At 41.5% G+C, this 19451-nt stretch overlaps 3 protein-coding genes across 4 annotated transcripts; 1 reads left to right on the plus strand and 2 right to left on the minus strand.

Annotated features, from left to right (window-relative positions):
• Window positions 1–27: 27 nt before the first annotated feature.
• LOC109483116 (dynein light chain 4, axonemal-like) lies at window positions 28–2698 on the minus strand. The gene is made up of 3 exons (XM_019786112.1): window positions 2374–2698; window positions 1670–1753; window positions 28–1158 (listed from the first exon to the last, which is right to left on the minus strand). The coding sequence occupies exons 1-3, from the start codon at window positions 2449–2451 to the stop codon at window positions 994–996; spliced, it is 327 nt and encodes a 108-aa protein (XP_019641671.1). The 5' UTR covers window positions 2452–2698; the 3' UTR covers window positions 28–993.
• Window positions 2699–2715: 17 nt separating this feature from the next.
• Window positions 2716–13800, plus strand: LOC109482859 (protein-lysine N-methyltransferase EEF2KMT-like). 2 transcript variants are annotated; one of them, XM_019785702.1, is made up of 11 exons: window positions 2717–2842; window positions 3562–3660; window positions 5260–5325; window positions 5590–5670; window positions 5887–5997; window positions 6941–7018; window positions 7657–7712; window positions 9910–10424; window positions 10809–10898; window positions 11790–11942; window positions 12990–13800. In XM_019785702.1, exons 1-11 carry the CDS (start codon window positions 2732–2734, stop codon window positions 13091–13093), a joined length of 1464 nt encoding a protein of 487 aa, XP_019641261.1. In that variant the 5' UTR covers window positions 2717–2731; the 3' UTR covers window positions 13094–13800. The 2 variants fall into 2 exon arrangements, with proteins under 2 accessions (XP_019641271.1, XP_019641261.1); XM_019785712.1 differs by lacking the exon at window positions 3562–3660 and having other exon boundaries at window positions 2716–2842.
• Window positions 13801–16185: 2385 nt separating this feature from the next.
• LOC109483011 lies at window positions 16186–18937 on the minus strand. Its single transcript, XM_019785972.1, has 2 exons — window positions 18102–18937; window positions 16186–16995 (listed from the first exon to the last, which is right to left on the minus strand). Exons 1-2 carry the CDS (start codon window positions 18362–18364, stop codon window positions 16590–16592), a joined length of 669 nt encoding a protein of 222 aa, XP_019641531.1. The 5' UTR covers window positions 18365–18937; the 3' UTR covers window positions 16186–16589.
• Between the last annotated feature and the right edge of the window lie 514 nt (window positions 18938–19451).

Raw genomic sequence — 19451 nt, forward strand, 5'->3', positions numbered from 1 at the left:
TTTTTTTACTTCCTTACCACTTTGGTGCCATACATTACGTACTTTGAGTGTGAATACTAGACTTAAACAGTTTAAAACTGCTGATATAGACTATAGATGACAAAATTACCTTACTCTACAAAGAAAACAGCAACAGATTGAAAACTGATATTTTAATTGTCCTTCACCTATCAAACATACAATTATTTGCTACAGACAATTTTTTTTCAGAATTCTTATCAACTTGGTAGTGAAATAAATATTTACATCTGGGTGCATGTCAAGGCAGAACTAGGCTACATTTGTATATCTCATAAAATTTCACAGTAGTAAGTAGGTATTTCACAAAATAATGCAAATTTGATCTCCATCTCATCAATGGCAGTATCGACATTACATGTGCATGTACTTCTGAATCTTGGCTAAGGCAGAGTTGTAGATGATTTGACCACTATCTAGCAATCCTCATCTCCCTTTCCTTAATTACTCCTCCCTTTCCACTGGTGAAGATTGCTGGAATGTGGTCAAAACATGTAAACTGTAACAGTGTATTGATCAAACCAAGATTTACAAGTACATGTGTAATATATTCACAGATGAGTAACCTTCATAAACGTATATGTGCATGTACTTCCAAGTTATGTCATCTCACTGTACATCTTTGCATGAACTTGTATCTAAGCTACATGGAGTTCAAGATAGAACTGGCAACATTGTATAGTCTGAAGAACCAACTTCAGTCTGTCAAACTATTCTGAACAACCAATCACATCTTTAAGAAGAACACTGCCGAATGAGAAATTTCCATCAAGTCATGGAGAGTCTATGTACTGCAGACCTGGCTCTGAAGACACAACTTGGCCAAGGCAAACTCTGACTTACCATTATAAGCATTACCAGGTGACAAATGGCATCAAATTTATACATTATACTGGTATTTAAGTGAACTGAAGAATGTTGCAGTAGGCACTTTAGGTTTTAATCTAACACACTATACAGAAGATGATTCCCATTCTATGAACACTTCCAAACAATGATGGCCTTCTCCCCTCCAAAGAACATGTAGAGAAGGTTCTTGACCTCATGTGTGATCTCAAAGCCGAAGCCCTCCCCCACCACAGCATGCCAGGACGACCCAAACTTCTTATCCATACTCTCCTTCACCATACGGGCAGCAGTCTGCACAACAAAATATACATGTCATGGATGTTACACACAATATATTCAGCTTTATGTAGAGTATTGAAGGAATGGTCATGTAAGACATCATATGGACCTAAAAAAATGTTTGGTGTGTCTTGAAAGACAAATTTCAAGTTTCTCCAAGTATGAAAGGTAATGTTGTAAGAAAGTAAACAGATTTCATTTAAGTTAAACACTAAAGCACAAATGCCATGTTGACAAGTTTTGTTCTAGAACTGTATTCACCATTAAAAAATTATTATTACAAAACATGAAAGGTAGAACAGGAACATACTATTCTCTAACAATCAATTATGTTTGAATTGTTCCATAACACCCACTATCCTAGTCTTGCTATTGTATGTATAGTTCTGCAGTTCTTGAAAAACCAAAAAGTGTTCCAGAAAATCAGAATCCATTTTAATTAATATTTAGATGTGTGATAAACTCACTAGCTCTACCCTAGACTAGCCATGAACCATTACATAACACTATGAAGTATTCTGACCTCGTTATTTGTAGCAAACTTCTCACAGGCCGTCACACACAACTCCATGGCTTCTGTTCTCATCTCCTCATTCATGTCTGAGTGCTGGAATGAAATAATAAGAAGTTATTGTATGTACAAACCTTCTTAGATGCAAAATAGTTCTTGATTGTTTTTAGATGAACAACTTCACAACTTTTGTTTCTTTAAAGCAACAATGACAACAGATGGAATCCTTTCATCAAACAAAGACAACAGAGAATGTCTTATCACCTTGATCTTATCAACGTGATTGCATAGTTTTATGAGTCCATTGTTTGAGTAAAGATATTTTCATTGTTGTTGTAAATTGAGATATTTCTAGGCGTGCAGCTAGGCAGATGAGGTTTTATGGCAAGATTTCTTAATGTATTGTTGTGTCTAGTTGCCACATGACTATATGTACATAGTTTAATACAATGTAGTTGTAAATCCAATCCTTACAAGCACTTATCAGTTCAAGCAAGGATGCATTTGATGCAGAAATTCTATTTATACAAATTAATGAACGTATTAACTATTTGAGCAAGTGTGATGAGGGGAGGGGTGACCTTCAAGCCTTTCAACTAAAGATCCTTAGCTGCCAGCTGAGAAAACTTTAACGCTCACAAGTTATCTATATCCTAACTATCATACATCTGTCTTTAAAGTGTATAAGGAGACTTCTACGTGAAGAACCGCCTTACCCTAATGAGCGGATAGCTGTGCAGACGTCTGAAGTCGTGCGCCTCCTCCTTCTTAGGTTCACCTGCTGCTTCAGTCATGTTCTCTTCTCTTCTCACCACCACAACCAGGAATTCGGGGTAAACACAAGCAGTAAACAAAACAACAAGCACTGTAGGACCCTCTTCTCTGAATCTTGGACGTTTATAGGACGTTTCTAAGGCAACAGTATAGGTCTGATTCCCTCAGAAGAGTTAGAATGGTGAGAAAACGCCGCCAAGTCGTGCGAGTTTCTCACCTGTCTGTTGTTGTGGCGACCACCAAGCTACGGACCCTACCCAGCATGCCCCGGGCCGCGCATGCGTGAATGGTGCAGCGACAATGGCGGCCATTTCCGCCCCAGCAGACGACATTTCTGAGGAAAACCCGGCGTTACGGCTGGTCCAGGCGCAGTTCATGGCCATGGTGCCGCTCAGGTTCTTTAGATGGAAGGTAGGAATATTTTTTTCGCATGAGTTCATAAAAGTCGTTCCTCGATATGGATTTATGTCGCAGGAAATTTTCAGGATATGGGGAGGGGGGCAAGAATTAACATGTGATCATATTTCCCATCGGGTTAGTTTCTAGATGTTTGGGATGCTCAGAATTACTGAAGCTTTGTAGGAATTAAGTGGTAGTACTGGTGTATGGTTCTTCTTGTTTGGGACACTTATTTGATATTTTACTCATTGATGTCATTTGCAATACATTTTTACCCCTTTAATAGCCTTATATAAACATCACAAAACAAGAACTTGCATATCTATCAACCAACACTTACAATTACATTACAGTTACCTGGACCAGATTCCTGCATTGGAATTTCAGGAAATTCCTGTTACGAACATGCAGAGTAACCCTGTCTATTCTTCTTAATCTCCAAGCAGATCATACGGTAGCAAGGCAGTATCCATTGGCCAGGGGAGTGTCCATTAGCCACAGTGGCATACTGCCTTGCCACCATATCATCTGCTTGGATATCAACCTATTCTGTCTTTTGTTTCTTCTTTCTCTTATATATCACACCTCTAATTTATCTTTGGGACATTGATGATGACACTGTTATCACATGGAAGAGACTGATCTGAGAAGCCATCCTATGACTGTCTGTTTACTACATACATTGATGTATCTCACATCACACTTCTTGTTCTCTCCTCTATATTGTGTAGTTCCCTATAGAACAGGTACAGAGCCCGACCCTGAGTCATGCTCGGCCGTTGCTCTACCATGTGAGCCTCCCCAATTGTTGGGGTGTCAGAACGTCAGTCGTAAGTACAAGCAAGCGCTTGTGCTGCTGGTGTCCTGATGAATCAGTGCAATGTTCTGTTTGTTCCTTCAACAAATCATGATCAATCTTAATCCACAGCCTTGTCACCTCTAAGCTTGTTGTTCTGATATGTACATGTACCGATAATCTAGAATTCTAGTCGAGCAAAAGTATTGCAACTGTATTGATTCTTCTACTAGTTTGGCATCCTAGGATGTTTATTAGCTTAATTTCTAACCTGAAATGTTGAGTGAGACGCTAGAGTGTCCTTGTTATAACCTGCATGCCTTATGTTCCAAGTTGTCATGATTGACGTGAACCTGCAGATATGATATATGTACCTTTCGTGATATGAAAGTCAGATGTAAATCAGAAACCTGCCCTGCTGTTGATAAAAGAGCTTCATTTGAATGTGTTTGGCATGTATAATTCACCTGGCATGCCTGTACTGAATAGATGGAAAATGTGTAAACTTTTATTGAAAGCCTTGTATCATAAACCATTTCCAAATGATGCACCATAAATATAAGATGCAGTGCAGTCCCATGTTCTGGGGATTTTTCACTCATCTGACAACCAAAGTCTGATCCTCCAAACTGATTGGGCCCAGTTGGGTAATCCATAATGCTGAATTAATGAGCAGTCTGTCCCACAGCTCAAATTGTAACGGGTCATTGTCTTTGGAGGAGATTATCTACAATGTGATCATAAAGATAAAAGCATTTCATTCAGTGTTGCTGGAATCATGATTAATGATCATTCTATCAGACTGTGTTGAAATCAAAATTTGATGCATTAGCAATCACTACATGACAACTTGCATCTGTGGCTTTACATATATCTTGTAGTTTGTAATGCTATAAACATCAAAGAGTTACCATCATTAATCTTTAGCAAAGTGAAGCATATCATAATAATTGGTATGATACCAACCTTTTACAAGTTGACATCTTTTTGCAAGAAGACATCTTGTTCGTGATCTGTGTTCCTGGTTTGAAATCGCCTGCTCTGTTTGCAGCATTGTGTTTTGTGAGAAGTGGTTGAAGTTTGCTGTGTTGTTCAAAAAACCTTGCCTGTACCTAACAGAAAACCATAACCTTTGCTTGGTCTATTATATTTGAATACATTTTCTGGCATTTTTATGCCAGGTTATATGTACATAAGTGGCTTTATGTTGAAGTTTGAAAACACATGACCTTTATTCCTGTCAGCTTTATTCTTTACCCTATAAAGCCTCCCAATGCTGTGGTAAAATGTTTCACATTTTATTGGTCAACAATCTAAAAGTAATTGAATGGCTGTCCACTTCTCCAAGTCCCCATAAAGTATGGCTCTTGGGATGTGAAATAGTTCTGTCCTAAAAGGATTGACTATGAAAGTTATGCAGTCTGAATTAAAAAAGTCCTTGGTGTGCTATAGTAGTACTTTGCCTTTTTGTAAAAAGGAGTATGTGTTCCCATTTACAATTTTCATAAAACACAAGTCAAATCAACCTCCTTTGTCAAATGGAGGGTTCCGTCTTTAACTTGAACAGTTTTATTGTGAGTGAATTTTTACTGCATAACCAATGTTTACAACTTCATATTCTATTCTTTTGCAGCTTGATGGGGGCAGCAGGGGAAAGGCTGTCTTTGATCTGGAGGATCAGAAAGAGCTGCTACAAATGGTGAATTTGACTTGTGTTTTATAACTATAAATCTATGATAATCATTAACTATTTTAAGACCACTCCGTTTTGATTAGTTGTTTCCATTATTGGATTCAGTTAAAATTGAAGCAAGAGAGTGATAAAACAACCTAAAAAGCCAAGGTAATAATTTATATGACTAAAGTCCTTTATACGTACCTATCTGTGTATACAATGTACTTATAAGATACCCTACAATGTATCATTGTTGTAAGTTTTTACCACCTCAACTTGTTTTTACAGACTGTCCATCACCCCATCATCATGAGGTACCCCACCTCCCTGTCTTACAGGCAAGCCTTCCTCAAGTACATCATACAGCAGGTCAGCAGGAACTTCTAGACTTTGTCTTACCTTATGATTTCCTTAGACCTTCCCTGAGCATGTTAAAAAATTAAGTGCATGTACCAAATATATAATAGGACAATAAAACTATATTCATCAAAATTAGTGCCTTCTGATACCTATTGTGTTTGCGTTTGTGTATGCCTTTTGAAATAGAAAAGTGCTTTTTTTCTTATTTGTGATTGACTGTTCTAGTGTGAGGATGCAGGCCAGGAAGTGTGTGATGATCTATATGAGGTATACACCTGTCTGCTAGTCAGTACTCTGGAGCCCACCTCACCCTGCTGCTACAAGACTTACACACTGGTAAGCCAGCTTCTTTCTCCCACACTTAACTTCTATTACTGTTTATCTGACAGCTCACATATATCCACTACCCTGAAAAAATTGCTCCCAGTCCATGTACATGTTGTAAATGCATATTTTGACAGCCTAGATGTAGATCTGAACTGTGCATACCTTGGGGTTGGCACAATATAGATGCATTGTTGTTATTCATCCATTGTTGTTTTCTATGACTCTGATTAACTCAGAATTATTAGGACAGATGAAAGCTTGCTGTATGTTAATTAGTTACATTGCTTGCTAGGTTTTTGCACCATGCCAAACATTTGTTTCACCTTGACAGCCCATTTGCCCTTCACTTCCGTGACTGGTGAAGGGGCCTTCAAAACAAATAGGTCTCATATCTACCAATGGTTGTTGGTAGTCACTGCGCAAAGCTAGCATTTTTCAGGCTTGAAGGTGAAGAAGTGAGTAATATGCTAATTTATAGGAAGCCAAGGACTGTCATAGGGCAGCTGAAAAATTGTGTGCAGAAGTCCTTTGAAGACCTGTGACTGGCTTCAGGCTTGGACAGCCTATACTATTTTATAGCAGCCTTCTGACAGGAGTGTAGGTGCCACAAATCAGCTATGGATACGGGGCTTATTCTTCACGACTACATGTTTTTGTATTGTAGTAGATATAAGCCAATGCATGATCTAATACAAATGCAGCCTAGATGTCAGACTCACCAAGCATTTTTCTTGCCCAACCAGGAAATCAGCACCTACAAAGGATAGAAAGAAAAATCTTTCTCTTTTCTCATGAATCAGTGTCAAATACCAGTATATCAATTTAAGGATAAGTTAAGGTAACAAAATCCCAGGCTAATGATTTAGCTAGTTTGGATCTATTTTGAGAATGGGTTTGATTTCAAAATGTGAGCCTCCCCAAGTTTATGCAGTTTTCAATGCTTTTCTTCCAGCCCTGTGGGAAAACTGTGGTGTTGAGAGAAGCCACACAGATCATCTCACATGGAACAACTGGATTAAGAACTTGGGAGGTGGGTGTGCTGATCTTATTTAATCCTGAATACTGCCCCTTTCTAAGCTTCAAAGGGTTCTGTTACTAGCAGTCACTCTCCTTAGGCCATTGAACTGGACAAGGATGGCATTCAAGCTAACATGACCTTGATCTTGATCGATAAATGCAATCTTGACCAACTATCTTCCCGAGGTATGGACAAAGCCATGTTCAAAAACATGTGTCTATACCAGTAAAAGTAGCAAGACTTGTCCCTTTCTGTGACAAGTGTAAGTTGGATTTATTTAGTGATTGACTTAGTAAATCATTTGTCAAACCTTGTCACAAAGTCTCGATATTAGAATAAACGATTCATACACAAAATCTATGGAGAGCAGCAATAGTCCTCATACATTTCAGTAAAGTGTATTTTTGCCCATGGCTTTTCCCTTTACAGAAACTTTATATATGTAGCAATCTTCTTCAAGATTGGGGTTTTCCTTCTTTATCTGTTTCCATTTATAAGGGTCAGCTCCTTTCTTATATAAGATATGCCTTCCAGCAGACTTGAAGGGTGATGTATGTGAAGTAAAGCTGACTCCATATCGACCCAAATGAAGCAAATCCCTGTAAATCCCCGCCATGAAGGCACCCATCTTTCTTCCTTCCTTTTCTCAGGCCGGACTGTGCCTTGCTGAATGGGCAGTGGATAACTCAGCCGTTTTTGAGCAAAAGTGAGTTTTGCAAAACATATCTACATGTCTATGTACATAATCTCAACTCTCAATAATTCCATTGGGTACACTAAGACCACGTTGAAAAAAATGCAGCATTAGTTCTGTATGTACTTCAGATATCCATATACCTTATGTATGCACACTTTAGATAGCCAGGTGTTCAAGAGAAGGCCTCGGTAACAATTGGGTTGAAGGCAGAATTATGAGAGTTGATGTTAATACTACTTTGGTAATCTAGTTAATTTGTACTTCACAAACTTATGACAAAGTAAGATAATTATTGTTTTTTCCATGTGTCACTACAGAGAAATTATATTTGACATTTACATGATGAGTTAAGAGTGTGAGGATGCTTATTATCAAGGTTCGAGTCGTGTAAGGTATAGCAGCACCTATTAATGTAATTACCAATGATTGCTGTTTGTCCCAGTAATTGGCAGTTGTACGTGCAGAGGGACCGAGCATTGTGCCTGGAGGGTAGCAATTATCACCAGCTTTGCACTTCACTTTGCTGTTATTAATGATTGCAGCAAACCTCATGACAATAGTGTAAGGGAAAAATTGGCATGTTAAAAGTGAATGGTTACAACTACGTGAGGCTTGATTGGATATTTAAGACCCATTTAATGCAATTTATTGCACATATACATGTATGTGCTGTTACACCTTCTCCCAGAAAAAGTGTTCTCAGTAACCTTTGAATGTGATCTGTGTTGAAAGTGTGCTACTTTGTGTTCATAATGTGTTTAGCAAACTGGTATTCAATTTTTCTTTTTTTTTTGTGTAAAAGTGGGTTGGTTGTTTTAGCCTGGGTGCCATCCCCAGTAGTATATTCGCCAACTCTATAACTGGGTCTGGACTTGAACACATATGTAGCGTCTGGAGTCTAAATATTCGTTCAGATTTTGAACGAGCGCGCTGATTGGTCCTACTCGTCTAAGCCCTTTTTTGGGTGTGTACATATTAGGTAAGGGCCGTTCGGACGTCCGAACGGCGACGTTAGCGTCTGTTCGAACGTCCGAACGGCTACGTTAAGATAGATCGTTATTCTTATCTTATTATCATCAACATGTCCGACGCCGAACGCTAAAGCGTGCTTGATATAGCCGTAGTCAGTGTACTTTCCGCGATCGATCATCAACATGACTGACGCACAAGCCGCTCAGCTCTCGGAGCTTGATGTTGACCTCGCACAAACAGAACGCACCGAGAAAAGGAACACTCGCGCGAAGATCTGTGTTTACAAAACAACAAACATCACTTGAATAATACAGGCGCGCCATTGGCCGTCGCCTCTGAGGGTCAGCCAATCAAATGAAGACCCGCTGCTCGGGCTAGCTCATTACGTGACGTCATCACCAATCGTTTCATATGTGTTCAAGTCCAGACCCAGTTATAGAGTTGGCGAATATACTACTGGGGATGGTACCCTGGCTATGGTTGTTTTGCATTTTCATAAAAACTGTGCAGTTGGCCATCAGCAAAAAAAGGACTCAATTATCACATACATATGATTGCAAGAGTTTAAAATGGTTTCTTTGTTTGCTATGTAATCATGATAATTAAGCACTGTTTGCTTCCCCAAATAATATTTTTCGCCAGGTTCCAAACCGGCTGCCATGTCACCAATGGGATAGCTTATGTTAAACTGAATTACCAGGCGGTAGGAATCAAGAGCTGGCCTGAGCTGGAAGTATGATTCTTTATCAAGTTTATGGTTTCGATGTTCAGTACCTTCAAAAGGGTGTAAGTGTGGTGTTAATCTTTATGTTCGTTACACTATTTTGTTGTATTTTGGTGTTGTATGCACAAACAGTGCTGTAACTCTAAAACTTTCTTCTTCCTTTATCCCCTCCTTGTCTTGAGGTTTGGGGACTATGGTTGCATCTGGCATCAGCCTCCTCCATCCTTCTCTGCCTTCTGGGTGTAATTCTGTCACACACCTGCTCGTCCAGTCCCTGATGTGGTCTCCTCATCGCCTACATGGTCTCACAGATGTGGGTTTCCTTTCAGGATGTGTGTTGGGATGTTCCTGGGCTCTTGTGACATGTCAAAAGTATTGGAGTTTCCATCTTCTAACCAAGTATTGGAGTTTCCATCTTTCCACCCCAATCTCTTCCATAACTGAGACGTTGGTGCAATGTTCTGTCCAGCTGACCCTCACTAGCTCTATTGTAATTGTCTGTTCCCTCAGAAAAGTTCTTGAACTAGGAAGTGGCATGGGCCTGACAGGACTGGTCATCAGCTCCTGCTGCAGCCCCGCCCACTACATCTACAGCGACTGTCACCCCAACGTCCTGGCCAACCTCTGGGAAAACCTGGTCCTCAACTGCAAACTCCGAGAGGAGGGGGGAGGCTCAGTAAACGGCAAGCCCGCGGGCACGACAGTTAGACAGAAGAGCGTGCATGGCAGCTCTTATCACAGCAAGCATGCCACCAACAACACTGAAGCTGTTGTGGTAAATTACAGAACAAGCCACAGGGACTGTAATGGTGATGAGAGGGAGCAAACTTGTAACAAGTGTCAACATAATTCAGACACTAATCTGTCTACTTACCGGGAGCATGCAGAAGAGGCTGTGCATGAGACAGAGCTGCAGAGTTGTACTAATACCTCGGTGTTTAGGTTTGGAGAATCAGATCATGATAACATGGAGAATGTGAGTTGGTACACAGGGAATCAACCATGGGAAACCAAACTTGTGCAAGGTATGCTTTCTCTTCCTCTACATGTATGTCTTTTATCATATTAAACTGCAATGATTTTGCATGGGTCTTGCATAACCTTTACTTACCAACACTAAACATAAGTGTTGATGATTTTGTTCCTTCTACTCCTCTATGGCATATTTGCCTTACTCAATAATTTTCATTTGGGCAGGAAGGTACCAGTAGTGCAAAAAACCTTATTGTGAAATGACAAACTAACAACAGCACTGTTATTGAGGCAACAAAAGTTGTAGAGTTCCTGAGAATTTCATGTATTGTTGATATAACCTCCAAGCTTCAGTGGCCTTTCTAACAGAAGCATGGAAGTTGTATCAACGAAGTAACATTTTGTCTCACACTGTTTGGTTGGTTGATGTTCCATAGGTTCCAAAATGTCTGTGATGAGTCTGGACTGGGCCTCAGTCACACAGGAAGAGCTCCAGTCACTGGCTCCTGATGTCATTATAGCATCTGGTAAGGGCTTAGTATAGTACCTGCAAACGACTGTCCTAAAGAAGAGAACTTAAGTCACAACTGCTGAAGATGCAGTAAAAAGATGTATTCCTGGCACAGTTACTAAGTGGCTTACTGATCCCTTAAACCACGCCAAAAGGGCAGCCTGCTGTGCTAGTATGATAAAGGTATAAAGTACATGCTAGACTTTTCTCTGTGCAAACTTTAAAGCTTGGCTTGTTGTGTCCTGGTGAAACAAAGCTGTGGATTAGAGTTACAAGACAAGCCATCATACTTCCCTCTAAAAAGTGCACTTAACCAGTCGGTGTGCATGTAGCCCATTTGAACATTGATGAACAACAGACCTGAGAAGAGGAAGCGCAGGATTTGTTGAAATGTTGTGCCGGATCCCTTCACAGAAGACAATAGGGTTTTAGTGCACACATTAAAGAGAATATTGAGAGTAGGGGGGATTTAGAAGAGATGTCATGGGAAGGAAATCAGTCACAGTTTTGATTGTTTCGTCTTCAATCCATATACATCATGTGAACCTTTCAGCTAAGTGGTTGACCTTTTCAGTACTACTATGACTTTTACTTTTTAGCTCTGGGGCATTTTGCTGTTAAATACTGATTTTATCAGACAAGAAGTTCCACATGAAAGCAGCAGCATCATAAAAATCTAGCTCTTCATTGATTTCTGTCAACTGGTATTGTGATGTACACTGAAACAAGAGCTGCTGCAGCAATAGATCCAGATTATGGTGTGTTTTACTGTAGCCTGTGTTATGCAATCTCTTGCTGCTATGGGGCCAATTAGTCAGTCGGGCCGCTATGAGCTTAGTCAGGCTTAGATCAGACTGATGTTTTGGATGAGAACTGCATTGTCTGATCTGTCTGTTTCCCTCCACAGATGTTGTGTTTGACAATGAGTTGGTGGAGCATTTTGTCGCATTACTCCTGAAGGCTCTACACCCTGCCCCTGGTAGGAGGAACAGCCCTGTTGCCTATATTGCCTCCACCATAAGAAACCAGGACACCTATGACTTCTATGTTAGGAAGTTGGGTGAGTCTACATTGTACTTTTCCTACATTACAGTGACAATGCCAATTCAACACAGAAGCCTTCTAGATTTAATTTCAAATCAATGGTATGATAGCATACAAGGGATTCCTTTTGGCATAGGTAGAAGAGAATGTCTGGTAATATTATATGTCTCTATGTATACGTTGAATATGACAACATCTTTTGGAATTTTCTTATCCAAATGCTACTGATACGGAGGCTATTCAAGCATTAAGATTGATTTTTCTGCTCAGGAAGTTTACTTCTGACATCACGTCATCCATCATAGAGGGCAAGAGACCGTTTTATGAAATCATGCCTGATAGGTCATCTGTGAAAGAATCCACACTCCTGTGATCACACCTAAATCAACATAATTTGTTTTCTCATGGAGGCATGACTTCCTAGGAGACTTTTGGGGTTCGGAATGTAAGAAAAATTCTTCTCTGCGTGGTTGTATGAAAAAATCACCTGGTATTGATCAGTAGCTGAACAGTCTCGCTCAAATTGCTGCTGAGATGAAAACGACTCATGTTGCCCTCGACACAATGCCCTGGTAAATCAATATGAGAAATGAGTATCATCAAGGCGTCCCAGATGCCAAGAGATGCATGACTTTCACCATGGTGGGATCAACCCTTAATGTCAATGATTGGATACAAAAGGGGAACCTCCTGAGCAGGCTTAGGGGGCTGGCTTATTTTTCTTATTACCAGTATATGCTGTTTTCTGATTGTATATTAGTTCTGAATGTACGGAAGGCTTCTTACATGTACAGGAAACTTAGTACAATAACAATACAGAAAGCCATAGAAAAGGCGCAACCTTTAAGCCAAGGGGTACAGGCCATGGCAGTAGTGTTTTTTTCCTTCATTTAATAGGATTGCCAAAGCTGGCTGTATTTTGCCGCTACGGTAGATCATGAGAAATGTCCCTCATTTCGACCTCATCAGCTATGAACAATGCGATAGCGGGGACCTTGATCCACAGTAATCCCACCATGCATCACTCTGCAGCTGAAATGACAGTGTTCTATCTCACCCTCAGAGGAAGCTGGGATCTGCAGGGAGGACCTGAGTCTGGGATCTACGGCAGTATTCTTCTATGACAGGCAGCAGACATTAAAGATACACAAGTTATGGATGAGATAGCACCTATCAGCTAGTCTTACCTTTATCTTTGAGGAACGTACAAAGGAAATCCATCTATTATCTTTTTACTACTATCAACTCAGCCATGTAGAAAACATAATGAATGATCTCCCAGATTTAGATATTACACAACAGGGGCACTTGTAGCCTCAGAAGAAAGCACCAGGTGTGGTCATGGATATATATTTTTTGTGTGAACGTTGTAATTCACCAGGTGCTGTTTCATGATCCATGGAAAAAGCAGAGGTTTGAAACAACTGAAGTGCAAAAAGGATGTTCCATATGATAGTTAACCATCAGTGCAATAATAGTTTTAGTTTTAATGTTTTTAATTTTTATTCACACCTTCACCTAGTCCCAGGCTCGACTCTTGTCTCAATTTCTATCGTATCGCAAAATTTGTGAACACGTCTACTTATCTGAAAAATGTCCCTTGTCATGTGCCAAAATGATAGATAAGATGAGGTGGACACCTCATTATATAAAGGCCATCATTCTTCTTTATGAAATGACTGGTGCTAGTGGGCCTTTCACCAGAATGATATACTCAACAAGATATTACCTTCCAAATATCACAGCTGTATCTCCAGGGTTATGTATGGTCGTAACTTTACAAGTGGCCATCTGAGCAGCCTACATAGCATTTGGGAAATGGAAGGCCCATGGTTATGGCTTGAGGCAGAACAACACAACTGAATAGATGGAGGTACAAATCTGCCATAACATGATGAATCAAACTTGCCAAGGTAGCTATCATTTGCAATCCAGTTGGTCCTGCAAGTTTTGCTAATGTCTTTAGCCTTAGGCTTTTTGCCTTAAATTGTGGTCAATTTCTATGGAAGAAGGGCAAGGTTGTTTGCCTTGAAAATGTGATGTGGATCTTGGGTGTCCTTGGCAGTTAAAGCTGCATTTTGTAACATTAGGGCGATACCAAAAGTTAATTTCCTGGTCATTTCTTTACAAAGTAAGTTGAATCAACCCTACTCCATTGTAAATAAGTGTCATTCAGGAAGTGGTGCCAAAATATTAGACCATACGAGTGTGTTTAAAAGCTACAAACACAGCTGTTGGCCATGTTTGTTTACATTCTGGTAGTTTGTGGTGGCACCACAAACTCAGTGCACCTCTTGTGGGATGTTAAAGTGACAACCACAAATGTAAGAAATGTGAAATAATTGCACAAATATGTCGAAAATTGAAAGTAAATGACAATCACGTTAAGATTTCTTTCAATTGAAAGATTTCAAATCTTGGTGCAAAAATGTTACATAATGCCTCTTTAAAAAAGATGTGCAGTCCACCCATGTGAAAATCTAAATGTTCTGCCAGACCATTGCAGGTGAAACGTCAGCTAGGAACCAATCATCACCGCTATTAGATTGTTAGACCCAGCTGCTTATAAGACATAGCCTGTGATTGATGGACTGACTTAGCTTGTACACCTGCTGGTCAGGACTCATAGATTATCACATTTTCAACCTACAGGAAAATTCATTGAGCATTTCATCACTGTCTATTGTCATTTTGCAGATATTGCAGCTTCAATAGAAGAGCTTGTAAGGGTTTGAAAACAGGCAGCTGTTGTATTTATGAACAATTCCCTTAAAGAGGATTTCATACCCATTTGTAGATGTGGCATAAATGAGTATAGCTGTCTTTTAGTTGTTAAGCAATCAAATAAGGCAGATTTTTGAAGTGGCTTGAAGAAAGCTGCTTGAAAGCTTTGGGTTTTCTTTGCACTAACAGGACATATAGCATGGTGTTTCTTTTTATTTTCTCTGTTCTTGACTTTTCGTTTTGGTCCTCTGTGGCCTCGTACCTTTATGTATGTGCTGAATGTTAGCCCTAGTAAATAAAACATACTTCCTGTTAAGCAGCCAAATAGCCACCTTTCAAGCATTGGCACATGATAAGCAAGTCCATATACCGTTTGCCATTTCACTGTTTGAGAGTTCTTTGATATGCAATCTTTTGGTGTTTCCACATGTGGAAATTTTGTCAACAGGTCATCTTGATCCTTGCGCGTGGTACTTAAAGAAGTGCGTTGGACCTTCTTAGTCGAACTTTGCTTTATGGAGGAGACCTTATCTGCTAGGTTGTGTGACTAGAATATAAAAACACACGTCCGACAGATACAGCAGATGATAAGTAAGTCTAAGTGGCATTCCCAGGACCCAGCCACCTACCTGTATGTGGCCTAAAAGCCTCTTTTATTCATACCTTACACCGTTCCCACCTGAGAGCCCCTGTATGCATGTTTATTCGTGCCGCGGGTTAGGCTGAAATGCCACTGCTTTAAGTCATGTGTTTGAACACCGCTCTGCTGGTGAGAGACACCCCTGGCTATAGCTTCATAAAGTTCACCGTGCCGTCTCCGTGGGATTGGCTTGTGCTTCACATTTATCTTCACTGGTCATTACGGCACTTTTACTGACCGTTTGCAATGGCGGGTCTCTAAAAGCAGTTGCATTACGCGCTCCCTTTGCTGATGGTTTACTGTGCAAATTACGTCAGTAGATACCGCCACCGTTCTGATAACGTTGATTACATGGGTAGAGCTCTCAGAAAATGTTCCCATCTCCCTACACAAACTGAAATGAATGTTAGCAAGAGTATTTATCGTATTGTTATCTTTAGCTTGGGGCGCTGCAGAATCTGTATTCATCATCAGACCAATGATTTTTTTCTGAGCCACAGGGCAGAGTTGTTACAAGGGACGTACAAACGAAGGTCGCTGGCCTCCAGGGCAAATTCTCCGGGAACAGACTCGTCTCTGACTGAAGAATGAACAACATGTTATCAGATTGAGATGTTTCATGATATGCTGCCCCGAGGCGAGGTATGTACGGTATAGATGAAGGTCAGGTGTCTCTTTGACCCGTGGTTCCTTTGATACGATTTATCTCAGTGAATGCAGCTAGCTAGGTTTTTCTGCCTATGTCGATAAGGGCTTAAAATAGTCAATAATCAACTACACTTAAGTCTCTATTCATTTCGAGCCGATGAGCCAAGAAAGGTAGTGTGTGTGTGTGTGTGTGTGTGTGAAAAATCGTATAGCTTATGATGTCACATATTCAAGTTGAAGTGCATTCTGACGAGTACACCGAACAAAACTACATGTACAAGTCTATGTTGTTTATTTAAGCTCATGTCTGTTATGACGGCATCGTACAGAAGTGCAAAAATGTCTGAAAAATCTTGACTTTACATGGTATTTTTTTTAAGTCAGAGTAATCTTTTGCCACGGTTTGTAAAACTTTGGACTTTTTTCCTACGCCTTCTGTCCCCCACTCGATTTCAGCGAGTTATATGCACCTGGAAGATTACCGCATTTCTATTTTATGACGTTTGCTGGTGAAGTTTGCTTCATTTTGCAGTCCATCTATTACCTCCTCGAATGCAATCCGCCCCTGGAGTATCCAATTTACCGGAGCGTTTTTGAACCGCTTGCGCTTGTGCCATTACGCCTCGCTTGAGTTAGTAATCCTGCCCACGATCACAGTAACGTTAGCTTTGCCGTAATGAAAAGCGTCCATGATGTGATCAGAAGAGTAATTCTAACGGCCGCGGGATGGTGATGAGTACTGTATGCAGAGCTGGCGGGCTCCTCCGGTACGATCGGTACCGTGTAGCACGCGCCGCTGCTCTCCTTCTCCACGCGGAATTTGCGGCCCAGGCAGTACTCCCTCCCGTTGGAGTACAGGTCGCTGATCCGCTCACCTTCTAACGTGGCGTTGGCGCACGCCCAGAAGATGCTGTCGCAGAACTCCTCGCACATGGTGACGGTCTCGTCGCGGTAGAACAGGTGCTGGTGCGGCGAGCAGATGTAACACTTCAGGTAGTACAGGTGGTCCCGGCACACCTGGTCCGCACCGCGCGGCGGCGTCACGATCGGGAACAGCCTGCAGAAACAAACAACAGTTTCCGCTGCCAGATACACTGCTGGGACAGATATAACACACTACGTTGTGATGCCCCATGTAAGAAGTCAAGGCAGCAGGACACATTGTCTAGCTGTACATACACCCTGTTGTATCGTTCTGTTCAGACAGAAACGGTTCAAGTGATTTCAAGGTAACAAACTACTTATGAATCCATTGGCAGAAATAAAGGCAGCGTATAAGACGTTCTGAATGATTGCTAGTACTATCCTGAATAGGTGGAATATAAAAAGAGAACGTTTGATATCTGAGCTGATGAGTTCTAATGGTGCTCCTTGTAGGTGATTCATCCTCACCAAGAAAGTTTAGACGTGCGTGTAAAAAGCCAAGTACCGACGGTGACCTTTACGTTGGATGATAAACACAGCAGTGGTTAAATACACATGTTTGTACACAAGATGTATGACGTGCCGAATATCCAATGCCGAATGTCGTCATTTGCATTACATCTCCTTCAAATGAACATCTCACAACTTAACTTATGGGCATAACTTAAGACGTTATCCAGAAACGTATTGCAACAATCGATGCTCCTCCCTGGAGAGTATATCTCATAATCAGAGAGTCTATCCTTACGCATTTGTTCGCCGTTTATTCACATTATCAACACTGCACGGATCGTGGATCGTATCACGATGGTATTGATGGCCTCACGCGAGATCACCCCAAATCGATGATCGAATGAAGAAGAACAAAAACCGCAGCTGATCGGGCTGATAGGATATTCATTAAGATGGATTCTCAAGCTGAAAATTGAGAGGCAGCACCGTTAGGGTCTATGTATCGGCATTTTAAAGCCATTAACGGTTTCGCAGTCTCCGGCGGTTTTCTACAATGCTTCTGTAGAATTTATACGCCGTGTTACTCTCTAACCTGCACTGCCGTGTGATTTTTCGCTGATTGATAATAAAAGTCGACCCGCCCCTGCACCCTTGTTGTCAGGACGTACTCGGGAGTACGCCACAGTCCCAATAACTCTCCCTCTACTGGACGTATTTACGGCTGTGTCTGATAGAACATCACCCTTTTATATTTTCTAAAAGCATCTGGATTAATCCTGCACTGACCTGTCGACCTCCTCTTGGTAACAGCAGGAGTCGAGGCGGAACCAGGGGCAGGACACCAGCTTGTGCTCGGGCTTGGGCGCGCGGTTCCCGAAGAGGCTGCAGTAGCGCAGCCCGGTGGACTCGGTGGGGAGCAGTTCTGTGAGCCCGGTCACGTCGGCCTCTGCACTCAGAGTTGGCACCACCGCTCGCAGGCAGAGCTGGAGTTGCAAGATAACCGCTGACCAGGAGAGAAACCTATAATTCTTCATTTCTTGCGCACACATCCGTCTTCGTCAGGATATACCCATACAATCCTTACAATGTCCGTCCTCAGACTTCTAGTCAGTAACACGACTCAAACTTGCCCCATAGAAACCACATCGTTGACATCGATGACATTGCCTTCACACTGCGGAAAATCCGACAACTTGAGTCCGTCTACCTGTACCCATCTGACGTACGGCTATCACCCACATCAGGTCCCTGAGTAATAACGGGGTTTGTCGTGCCAGATACAGGTCAGATGACATCGGCACTGCTCCAGTTCCGCAGAGTCCCAGACACGCACCTCCCACTGATGACTCCCGATTGCCCGTATCGTCGCTGACGTCCTGTCATGGCCCGTGGTTCTGTTCACTCATGCTCTACCTGTGTGTGTAACGGCCCGGCACCGCGCTACTGTACACTTCACGTGTGCTCGTCTCGGGCATGTGTATACATACATGTCCCCTGCGCTCTAGTTTTCACGGGAAGTTGTGCGGGGCGGATCTCATGATATACCCCTAAAGCAAACAACAGCTCAGTTCTGTCGAGCAAAACAGAAACATAATCATCCGTTAATGTAACGCGGTCGTTTATTGGCGGAGGTTCTTGCGCGGTATGCGTTTTTTTCCATCAGGACGTTTAGGAAAATCATATATTGATGAAATAGTCTCGTGGGATGGGAGGTAATATTGCCAAAGCCTCTCCAATTAGCGAGACACGAGGGCTGGGGGAGATCTCCAACCTCGCGCCAACCTTGCGACACTTTGCCGTCCAGGAAGAAGTGAATAAAGTTTATCCCCTGTAAACTACTACTGGTCTCCGGAAAAGACTTTACACGCTTAGCACGTAAGGCTAGAGGGGTTACCTGTAGGCTCCGGATTAAATGACGCAAAATTGAACGATGCCAGCATGAGTAGACTCAGCATTGTCCCCAGGCTTACCCGCTAACACTGCTCACATAGGGCCCGTCCATAAACTACCTAGCCGAGCGACATGAGTTCCCTAATGTTTGATAATCATTGTCACGTTCTGGGTACGTAGCTTTATGGTTGTTTTCTATTGAAATCCTTGGTAAAAACTTAAGTCCCATCCCTCCCGCCTGTCCTT

This window comes from Branchiostoma belcheri, unplaced genomic scaffold (assembly GCF_001625305.1).
Source record: "Branchiostoma belcheri isolate BF01 breed outbred unplaced genomic scaffold, Haploidv18h27 scaffold11, whole genome shotgun sequence".
Classification (NCBI taxonomy): domain Eukaryota; kingdom Metazoa; phylum Chordata; class Leptocardii; order Amphioxiformes; family Branchiostomatidae; genus Branchiostoma; species Branchiostoma belcheri.

What these genes read in the sequence shown, in the direction of transcription:
- LOC109483116 (XM_019786112.1), bottom strand. Translation starts at nt 2,451, where the DNA reads ATGACTGAAGCAGCAGGTGAACCTAAGAAGGAGGAGGCGCACGACTTC. An exon ending in ACAGCTATCCGCTCATTAGG is followed by an intron (nt 1,754 to 2,373) that starts GTAAGGCGGTTC and finishes ATTTCATTCCAG; the next exon opens with CACTCAGACATGAATGAGGA. An exon ending in AGTTTGCTACAAATAACGAG is followed by an intron (nt 1,159 to 1,669) that starts GTCAGAATACTT and finishes TTTGTTGTGCAG; the next exon opens with ACTGCTGCCCGTATGGTGAA.
- LOC109482859 (XM_019785702.1), top strand. Translation starts at nt 2,732, where the DNA reads ATGGCGGCCATTTCCGCCCCAGCAGACGACATTTCTGAGGAAAACCCG. An exon ending in AGAAAGAGCTGCTACAAATG is followed by an intron (nt 5,326 to 5,589) that starts GTGAATTTGACT and finishes TTGTTTTTACAG; the next exon opens with ACTGTCCATCACCCCATCAT. An exon ending in GGAAACCAAACTTGTGCAAG is followed by an intron (nt 10,425 to 10,808) that starts GTATGCTTTCTC and finishes GATGTTCCATAG; the next exon opens with GTTCCAAAATGTCTGTGATG.
- LOC109483011 (XM_019785972.1), bottom strand. Translation starts at nt 18,364, where the DNA reads ATGTGTGCGCAAGAAATGAAGAATTATAGGTTTCTCTCCTGGTCAGCG. An exon ending in TACCAAGAGGAGGTCGACAG is followed by an intron (nt 16,996 to 18,101) that starts GTCAGTGCAGGA and finishes TTGTTTCTGCAG; the next exon opens with GCTGTTCCCGATCGTGACGC.